This window comes from Panicum hallii, chromosome 8 (genome assembly GCF_002211085.1).
Source record: "Panicum hallii strain FIL2 chromosome 8, PHallii_v3.1, whole genome shotgun sequence".
Taxonomy (NCBI): Eukaryota; Viridiplantae; Streptophyta; class Magnoliopsida; order Poales; family Poaceae; genus Panicum; species Panicum hallii.
The window spans coordinates 38,327,681-38,338,533 of record NC_038049.1 but is presented as its reverse complement, the minus strand read 5'-3'; the positions used below and the strand labels follow the sequence as shown (position 1 = coordinate 38,338,533).

At 46.3% G+C, this 10,853-nt stretch overlaps 1 protein-coding gene across 1 annotated transcript; it reads left to right on the top strand.

Moving 5' to 3' along the window:
- The first annotated feature begins 6,181 nt into the window (after positions 1-6,181).
- LOC112903409 (UPF0481 protein At3g47200-like) lies at positions 6,182-10,571 on the top strand. The gene is made up of 3 exons (XM_025972668.1): positions 6,182-6,509; positions 6,582-7,709; positions 9,611-10,571. The coding sequence occupies exons 2-3, from the start codon at positions 7,092-7,094 to the stop codon at positions 10,313-10,315; spliced, it is 1,323 nt and encodes a 440-aa protein (XP_025828453.1). The 5' UTR covers positions 6,182-6,509; positions 6,582-7,091; the 3' UTR covers positions 10,316-10,571.
- Positions 10,572-10,853: the final 282 nt, after the last annotated feature.

Sequence of the window (10,853 nt, the reverse complement as noted above, 5' to 3'; positions counted from 1 at the left end):
AGGGTTTGGACCCAGTGGTGATGGGGACAGTTGTAGTAGTGATATAGGATTTATCACCATCCTTCAAGAATCATGCCACTGCAGACCCCCCACCATAACCCTTCCCACTGCCTATCCCCTCGAATCCAATTGGCGGTGCCCCACCGCCTCCCCTTGCTGCCTGCAACCAGAACCATCCTCCTAAGCAATCTCTCTGCTATATATATAGAAAACTAATGAAAACCCCAAATCCCAAACGCCAAACACCAAAATCTAAGTCGGGAAGCCGAGCTTAGGCAGCGACATCAATGACACTAGGGTTCGGTAGTTTCAAGTGAGAGAGTTTCCTTATTCCTTATGACTATAAGTGGAAGACGAAATCACGGTGTGGAACTTGAAGCTGATCGGACTGAGGCCCGGCATCGGCCGGACCGACATGTAGTACAGCAGGTAGTGCATTAAATACTTAATATGTGGCATCATTGCATCGCACATTGGGAGCTTGTGTTAGAAATATAGGCGCCTTACGGTATATTTTAATTCCGAGAATTAACATTTTAGTCATGACAAATTCCAGTGATCTTGTGATCATATTTGTTTCATACTTACTCATCTGTTGCAAGATTGACCACTATTCATGTTCTACTCTCCCTGGCTGCCTCGCATGGTCTTCTCATCCATCCGATGGATGTTAAGATAGCTTTCCTCAATGGAGAGCTGGAAGAGGAGATCTACATGACATAGTCTGATAGGTTTGTAGTAGAGGGTCATGAGGATAAGGTGTGCAAGTTGTATAAATCTTTGTATGGCCTGAAGCAAGCACCTAAGCAATGGCATGAGAAATTCAACTTGACACTCGTATCAGCAGGCTTTAGTGTCAATGAGGCTGATCGATATGTGTATTACCGCTATGGTGGGGGTCAACAAGTTATATTGTGTTTGTATGTCAATGACATACTGATCTTTGGCACTAGTCTTGATGTAATCAACGAGGTCAAGACATTCTTGTGTCAAAACTTTGATATGAAAGATCTTGGTGAGGCTGATGTTATTCTTAACATCAAGCTGATCAAGGGAGAGAATGGGATTACTCTTTCGCAATCCCATTATGTAGAGAAAATATTGAATCACTTTGGCTATAAGGATAGCAAATCTACTCCAACTCCTTATGATCCGAGCTTGATCCTTCGAAAGAACAGAAGAATTAGCAGAGACCAATTGAAATATTCACAGATGACTGGCTTACTCATGTATCTTGCGAGTGCAACAAGGCCTGACATCTCTTTTGCTGTTAGCAAGTTGAGCCGGTTTATTAGTAATCCGAAAGATGATCATTGGCGTGCGCTTAAGCGCGTAAAGAACTACTTGGTGGGTACTATGCAATACAGGATTCAATATTCCGGCTTTCCTGCAGTACTAGAAGGATACAGTGATGCTAATTGGATATCGGATCTAGATGAGCTGTATGCCACTAGTGGATACGTTTTTACTCTTGGCGGTGCTGTTGTTTCATAGAGATCGTGCAAACAGACGATCCTGACGTACTATGGAGGCAGAACTCAAAGCACTAGATACAGCTACAGTGGAAGCCGATTGGCTTCGTGAGCCCTTGATGGACTTACCTATTGTCGAGAAACCATTGCCGCCAATAATGATGAACTGTGATAATCAAACGGTGATTGTCAAGGTAGACAGTTCAAAGGACAATATAAAGTCTTCAAGACATATCCAAAGACGGTTAAAATCAGTTAGAAAAATGAGAAACTCCAGAGTTATCACCGTGGGTTATGTCCACACTGAGAAAAATCTGGCTGATCCGTTCACCAAGGGGCTGTCACGCAATGTGATAGACAATGCATCTAAGGAGATGGTTTTGAGACCCGTATAAGCTATTCCCTAGTAGTAACCCAACATATGTGATCGGAGATGCCGTGAATTAGGATCTGGGAAAAACAAGCTAGAGGTCAGCATGAGAGTAACCTTTTAACTCACTCGAGAAGGATGCAATACTCTCGATTAATGCATGGCAGGTTGTTATTAGCCTTAATATATTCTGTTGGCTTTAATTAGCAAAGACGTTATCCTGCAGAACGTTCTTGAAAGAATACACCTATATGAGCCCAACTGTTGGACGGTCGCAGTCTGTGAGATTCGTGTGATCTCTATTAAGCTCATGAAGAGATCAGGGAGTACGACCTATATGCTCCAACCACGAAGTAGCGTACTGGAGGTCAAGTATCAGTTTGAATGTAAGTGAAACTCATTTGCACAAAACTTACAATTCAAGGCTTAGTCCATTGTTCAAGTTGTGAACGAGTGTAACTTGTTGTCCTAGATGGAAGTTCAACTAAATAGTCTCCATTGAAACACTGGTATATCAAACAACAGTAGGTTGAGGCAAAGTCATAATGAGACTTTGAGATCTGGTGGGGGATTATTGGAATATTTGGGCCCATTAGTGCAAAGGCTCACCATGTAAATCCAAATAATTTCAATAAAATCTCAAAGGCCTATTAGTGCAAAGGTGCATAGCAACAAGTTAGTCCCACCTTGCTAGTGGAGGTGGAGGAAACCCAACTTAAATAGTTGGATGCTCACCATGCTCTTGCAAGTGTAGGTGAGAGGAAGAAGGAAGAACACGCGCGCGCTCGCTCGCCTCGCCTCGCCGGGTCGGGCGAAGTGCGTGCACGTGAATGGTCCGCCAAAATCCGGTCCAATCCTTGCGGGCATGCAGCTTCCTTTTGCAGATTTATTTTGCCACTTCGAATCTTTTACGGATTTCATACGCGAAATTTTGGGACTCGTAACCAACTTGGTTTTTGGACGCCAAAAACCCTAACAATTCTTTCTTATAAATACACGCGGGTGCTGAAAAAATATAACAGAGAAGATGCACACCACGCCTCAATCTGCCTGCTGCGCCGCCGCGTACGCTTCTTCATCCCGTTCGTCGGCGTGCACCGGCGATCGGGAGAGCAGGTCTCCGGAACCTCGTCCTCAGTGATCCTGCACCGGGAGAGGGCGATAAGGATTTTGGGAAGCGCTCTGCGCGACTGCTCGAACGCTTCCACATCGCCGTCCTCTACGTCCTCGTCGCCACGGCTCGTCTTCCTCGTCGTCAGTGGGGCGCGACTCGGCGTCGTCAAGCGCGGAGGTGCTGATCGTCGCCGTCATCTTCTTTACCCGGTCATTCCGATCAGGCAAGACACGTACGGTTTTCTGTCCCTAACTATATCTTTCATACCTAGTATGATCTGATTAGGGTTGATCTTGCTGCTGCAATGTTATATCTTAAATCACTTGATGAGCATGTTTAGATATGTTCGTTTTCTGTATGCAATTTTCCTCATGGTCATGATTTATCTTCGGATTAATTTAAAGCTGAAACTCTTATTTTTTCCATCAGGTATCACCATGCATTGATGCTGCTACGACTTTATTCATGAGTACTCAGCTTGCTCCGGAATCGACCCATACTTTAGGGAGACCGACCGGCCGAGAGAATGAACCGTACGTCGATCTGTATCTCCAAGGTGCGATGAACTGTCCCGACGGTGTCCCATGGAGAGATGCACTATGGAGGGTGTTTGGATCCTGAAATTAATTTTAATTCGGATCCCATCGGATGTTTGGATGTCAATAACTAAGTGCATCTCTCTAGATACATATCGATGCCATCATGCTCACCTACTGCTCTTTAGATACATCTCTGGCTGCCACACCCACACTGACGGGCAAACAATCGATGCATGCGAGGACACCGATCGCACTAGTTACCCAGCCTCCGCGTGCACGGCACATTTGGTTTGGCCGCGGTGCCGTCAGGCGGGCCGTTCCCTCTCTTTCTTCCCTTCTTTATTCGTGCACGCAGAGCGCTTTCTTTTACCTTGTGTTCCTGCTCGCTTAACGCTTCCTCTGCTTTCTTCTTTTCACCCAGCTAGCTAGCTAGTCTGTTGTCCTGGGCACGCAGCAGGCCGCTGCTTGCGTTGTCTCCCCGCCCGCTTCCGGAGGAACCAAAGGCGCCTCTTTTGGTGGGACCAAGCTGCTCTGCGCAGTGGCGCCCGCCGAGACGAAGGTCTAGGAGGGCGGGCGATCGATCGAATCGATCGATCAGGTGATGATGACGCGCTTCCGGCTGACGCGCTCGCGCGCCTGCCATGGACGACCTGCTGCTCGTTGGTGCGCCCACGCTACCTGCCCGTGCAGCTCCGTCGTCCTCGAGGGATCGAAGGCATCGTCGTCTGTGGGCTGGAGTGGAGTGGGGTAGCAGTTCCTCCGGGCGGTTAAGCGCGCGCGCGCGTCTTGATGCATATACAGCAGCTGCTTTAATCATCATGGATAGATAGATCATCCTGTTCCTATCAGTGGTGGACTACGAATTGAATGGTGGCGCCACTATTAGGGACCAGTAATTATACTCGGCGACGGCCGTCTAGCTATAGCTCTTAGCTAATCATTCCGACGTCCCTTGTTATGGAGTGGGCGCGGGCCTTTCCTTGCCACCACTGCGTGCTGCTGCTCCGGCTGCCGCCGCCTGCTTGAGTGCACGCTAGGCACTAGCTAAACATTGGCAATGCACATCTTTATCGACCTCCTACAGTGTCTATCTCAGTCTAGCCCAATGCGTGGGGGAAAAAATGATCAAAGCTACGAGCTCCACTGCGCTCCTCCTACTTGCGTGATGGATATGGGTGTCTGGCAATCCGGATTATCCGTATTCATAAACGCTAAAAATGTCAATATGGATATTTGTATTCGTATCCGATTTTAATATGGATGCTACATGGGTGTATCTGAATCCGATTTTCAGTTTTTTTCTCTATCTAATTCCATACTCATATTCGAAATATATGAAATATCCGATCATATATACTCGTATCAGCAAAGAAAAGATATCCGGTCAAAGTATGTGAAGCTTATCTCTACGACTAACTAATTAATGATGTGCACCATTTAAACTAATGAAACTATCCATATGACAAATGACTATTAATGTTAATTCTAATATTACTAATGATATAAAAGATTAAGTTTAATCATTTCAATTTATTTATTTAAAGACAAATTTCGATATTTAATTATAAAAATTATACGATGATAATTATGTTATTCTTGCAAGAGTAACGTGGTGCGGAATCACTGATGCTGTTAACCTTGAGCTTGGAAATTAATAATGGATGCTGCTGGCCACCGCGAATCACCAGCAGAGAGCAAGGCACAATGCCTTGCATTTGATGCATGCATGCAGGTCCCCTGTCCTGGTCCGCGCATGCATGGTTGCTTGCAGCGTACTGGTCCTAACTCTGTTCGTCGTCCGCTTGTGCCATGGCGACAAGCATAGAATGAACAGAGCAATAATCCATGGCGGCATGGGTTCCTATTCATCGCCATGTCGGCCTGTCATCGATGAAACAGAAAGCTCACGAGTAAATGAACTACACTACACTTGAAGACACCTTTTCCTTTCCTTTCCTTTTCCTGCTGCTGTTGTTGATACCTTATTCACCACACCAAAACAGGTCAATTTTGTCGGCCATATTTATTTTCGTCGGTCTGAGAAGGGCCGACGAAACAAACGTCTTATTTTCGTCAGTTCGTTAAAGCCGACGAAAATACGTAAATTATTTCGTCAGTTCGTTAAAACCGATGAAATTATCTTATTTTCGTCGGTCTGAAAAGGGCCGACAAAATAAACGTCTTATTTTTGTCGGCTTAACCCTAGGCCGACGAAAATAAGGTCTTATTTCCGTCGGCCCACTCAGGTCCATAAAATTAAATTATTTATTTTCATCGGCTAACTCAGACTCACGAAATTAATCCTTTTATTTTCATCGGCGCATTAGGCCGATGAAAGTATGCGTGGACTAAGGGGCTGTTTGGTTTGGCGCCTACGGCGCCGCGAGCTGCCTAAGGCGCGGCAGCCCTAAAGTCACCACGCAACACACGCGCCAGCCGCCACACTTATTACTCCCGCCCTGACCCGGCCCCCCTCGCCCCGGCCGCCCGCCGCCCCCGCGCCCCGGCTGCCCGCGCGGCCCGCAGCGCCGCGCGCCCCCCTGCGCCCCGGCCGGCCCCGCGCCCCGCCGCTACCGCCGCCGCCCCCCTGCAGCCGCCCCGCGCGGCCCCCCTCCGCCGGCCCCGCGGGCCCCCGCCGCCGCCCCGGGGGCCCCCGCCACCGCCGCGGCCCCCGCCGCCCCCCTGCCGCCGCCCTGCGCGGCCCCCCCTCCGCCGGCCCCGCGGGCCCCGCCGCCGCCCCGGGGGCCCCCGCCGCCCCGCGCGGCCCCCCCTCCGCCGGCCCCGCGGCGCCGCCCACCTTCTCCACCTCTGCTCCATCTATCCTCTTCCTCTGCCGCGCCCACGCCACGCGCCCACAAGACACATCTCTCAGCGGACTCCGGCCCTGCGTCGGGAGGGCGACGCCATGGCGGCTGCGAACGGGAGCGGCGGCGGCAAGGGGTTCGAGGTGCCCAAGGTGGAGGTCAGGTTCACCAAGCTCTTAATCAACGGCCACTTCGCCGACGCCGTCTCCGGTACGCCCATCGCCCTCCCCCTTCCCGCACTCGAGCTCTCCGCTAGCTCTTCCTGACTGGTCACCTATACAGAACCAAAACTGGGAAACCACCGTGCTCCAATCCAATTCCAAATTCGTTCCAAACTAAGCCGTTCGTCTCTAATAGTTCCAAATTCTATCCGAGCAGAGGAAGAGGATAGTTTTGGTTCTCTATGGCAGCAGTTCTTTCTATTTGAAAAGCAACTGTTTCAACCAGTTCTGGAAGCAACGTTGTGATTGGAATTGTGCATTAATGAGACAAAATAGACAAAGTTCATTGGATTAAGTATGGATGCCAAGTGCCAACTACTAACACCGAACGTGAACAGGTAGAGGCCACCAGTGCTCGGATCTGAAAAGGGTGCATAGTACATAAATAAATGATACATGCATGTGCATCCTGCAAGGTGTTCTCATGTGCCACATATATAGAGCTCAAAACCTTTTGGGCTAGGTACGAGTGCAGACGTAAATTACTACTACATCAGCCGTAAGGTTTAGTACACCAGAAGTCAATTAGGGAGGTTGTCTGCGACTGCGACGCCTACTGGTGGAGCAGAATATGGCGGGGAGGGCTAGTTCTTCCAGCTGGGTGCTGGAGATGGAGAAGCTGCTCGAGGACACCAGGCCATCAGTGGAGATGGCGCGGTGGAAGCAGCACTCCATCTACCGGGTGCCGGAGTTTATCAAGAAGATGACCAACAGAGATGCCTACCAGCCGCAGTTCGTATCGCTAGGCCCCTTGCACCACGGTGAGCCCCATCTCCTGCCCATGGAGGAGCACAAGAGGCGGGCGGTGCTGCACATGGTTAAGCGGGCCAGGAAGCCTCTAACGAAGTTCGTCGAAGCAATCGAGGAAGTGGCGGATGAGCTCGAGGCCGCCTACGATGGCCTTGATGATAGATGGCGGGGAGCAAGCAGAGGTAGCTTCGTGGAGATGATGGTCACGGATGGATGCTTCCTGTTGGAGCTGATGAGGATAAAGCTAAGTCGAGTGGCCAAGGACGACGGGGGAGGGGAAGTAGATACTGGTTACGCGGCCAACGACCCCGTCTTCAGTGGGAGCAGCTTTCATAATTTGTGGCCAATAATGAGGAACGACATGATCGCGATGGAAAACCAAATACCTCTAATCGTTCTTCAGAGGATCGTATTTTCTAGTGGGAGTGACACACCCCCGGTAAGTTATTTGTTTCCCTCATATGATGCTTGACTCATACCCTGGTCGTTGCTAGGTGCTCTGTTTAGTTCAAATATACATTGTTGTTATGCGATTCGAGTAGCAATAAGCAGTGGCACTTCATACTCGTACAAAATTGCTTACACTATTTTTCAACTTTTTTAAAACAAATTTCGTTTTTTCCAAGGGCAATGCTACAGTACTCCTTTTACCTCTTAGGAGCTAAGAGGTCAAATGAATCCGAGCCATTGAATTTTCAAGAGTTAAATTCATCTTAAAAATAAAAAACATGTGTGCTTAATTATCTTGCATGCATGCATGCAGATCCGACAATCATGGAGGCTGTTTTATAATCATGCATGCACGCCATTTTACCTAAATCATGCATTTACCTGTATGGAAGAAATTGTAGCAATATTAGGGTCTGTTTGGATGGACTAAAGTTGAGTCCTAAACTTTAGCACATATTTGTACTCATATATTTGCTAAAGTTTTTGAGTCTTGGCTAAAGTATAGCCCATGCCATTAGCACTCCTTTTTGGATGGGCTAGTACTAAACTTTAGCACTTTTAGGCATTAGCACTTGGATTCAAATATCCCCTTAGTCATGTTGGAGTTTAGAAAAAATTTCTATACTCAGTTAAAATACATAGCACCTCTCACCCAAAAATAGCAATAACATGTGCACATGTATTTATGTCACACTAGAGAAAATAAACGCCTGGATCTAACGCACCTGAAGCATTTTTCTCTCACCAAATTTAAATGTGACGTGATACAGAGCTACCTCATGTTACAAAAATCCATCGTGATGGTTACAAACATGTAGCAAAAACCCATCAGTGTTCAGGTTAGGGAAAAGGAAACAGACATGATGTGTCTCATGCACCCATGTCACATTTGTGCTTGGTTAAAAAAATATTACTCCCCCCATCCCAAATTATTAGTTGTTTTATCTTTTCTAGATTCATAGTTTTTACTATGCATCTACATATATATTATGTCTAGATGCATAACAAAATGTATAAATCTAGAAAAACTAAAATGACTAATAATTTAAAACGAAGGAAGTAGATCTGATACAATCACGCATGGAAGCAAGTTAGATCTAATAGGAAGATATTTTCTAGATTTTCTCTACTTTTGGAATTAATATATAATAAAATTTTATCTAGTACCTCATAGGAGGTAATATGTCATTAGATCTACGGTGCACAGTTACTATGGAGTACCATAGCAAAGCCCTTTCTCCAATCACGCCTTCCGATTTTATTGTATACAACTTTTAATCACCATTTAAGTAAGTCCGGGGATCAAACATTTTCTTATTTATGAGTTTTTAATGATGAGCTTAGAGTCAACGTGAGTTGTGATATGGAAGAACTTCAAGTGCATGGATGCTTAATTACCTTAAAAATGTAACGAAAGCTTTGAAGAGAGCAAACCAGATAAAGATAAGAAAGTATCTATATGAGCATAGTTTTAGAATATGATAAGGAAAAATGAGACAAAGAGTAAATATAAGAAATTTTGATTTGTTGTGTGGTCCCAACATTATCTATGAATTTATAACACACATTTCTCAATTCTCATATATATTACCCGTGCAGAAGCACACAAGGAACAGTGTGGTTAATTCTGGTTTGTTTGGCAATCTTCTCATAAATTTGTCCATTAATTTCCAGAAACACATATTCTATGCTTCTAAGAACTTCTCAAAGTAAAGAACATATAACAAGGAATGAGCATATTGGATGGCCCAAATAAGAAAGCATCGGCCTTGTTTATTTCTTTAGAACAAACCACCTCCTAACCACAAAAAAGGAGGGGGAATTGGAAACGTTCCAGTATCTGGCTCTAACTATATACTGCTTTTTGTTTCCTTAAAATGGTGAGCACAGAGCGCTAGATGGATCAACAATACGGTGCGACTTCTTCTGTGTGGCCTAAGCTTTGAGGAAGGCATGGACAACCTAGGCCTTCATTTCTTGGACATTCTTCACAAAGGCTATTGTGGCACAAGACCATATTGGGAATGGTCGGAGAATTATGAGGCTCGCACGCCCTGTGCAGTTGAGCTGAGCGAGGCAGGGATCCAGTTCAAAAAAAGCAACACTGAAAGCATCCACGATGTTGACTTCGTAAACGGGGTGCTGAGCATGCCGCTGTTAAGGTTAGATGATCAAACGGAGATGGTGTTCCTCAACCTGATGGCATTTGAGTGGATACACCCCAACACGACAAACGACGTGAGGTGCTACATAACCTTTGTGGACAACATCATTGAGTCGGAAAGAGACGTGGCACTTCTGAGATCCCAAGGGCTCATTGAGAACGCGATGTGCAGCGACAAGAAGGTGGTGGAGTTGTTCAACATTACCACAAAGTTAGGAAAGGCGAACTCATACAACAGGCTGGGCCACTTGCAGTGGAAGATGAACGCCCACTGCAAGAAGCGCCGGAACAAGTGGCGCGCCATCTTCATGAACAACTACCTGAGCAACCCCTGGGTGTTCATCTCCTTGGTGGCCGCCTTCATCCTGCTAATTGCCACCATCATGCAGACAATCTACACCGTCGTGCCATTCTACACCAGCAAGGGCTAGCAGGAATTATTATTGTGTACAATAATGTGACTTTCTATGGTAGTTGTATGTGCCTTTCTATACATGGGTATACGTGTGGGCGATTATTATTTCTCTCCATTAGTTGTACCATTTATTTGGAGAGAGATTGTATGTTACTGTGAGTTTTGGCTCTACATCTGTGCTTCGCTCTGTGCATTTGTGAGAGATTACAGTATGTTTTAATTTGACTCTGAGGGAAGAACATTATATTCAACAGTGTTTGTTTTGGCACCAATGGTCACGAATTATAACTAGCAAGCATCTTAGTTTTCTTTTTGATGTTTTCATGCTAGCGCCCGTGCCTGTTACGCGCTGCTAATTTGAACAGTATTTCTTCTCCACTGGAGATGTCATCCAATGCTAATCTGAGCCATACTGTCGTTGAGCTGCTAATTCCAGTCGGGAAAGAATTGATGGCTGGATTATTTTTTATAAATGTACAATTTCAATTGTGCAGATGCAAGGTCAAAGAATGGTGCAGTTTCTATCTGTGTTTGAGTGTCCTGTGAAATGTTAC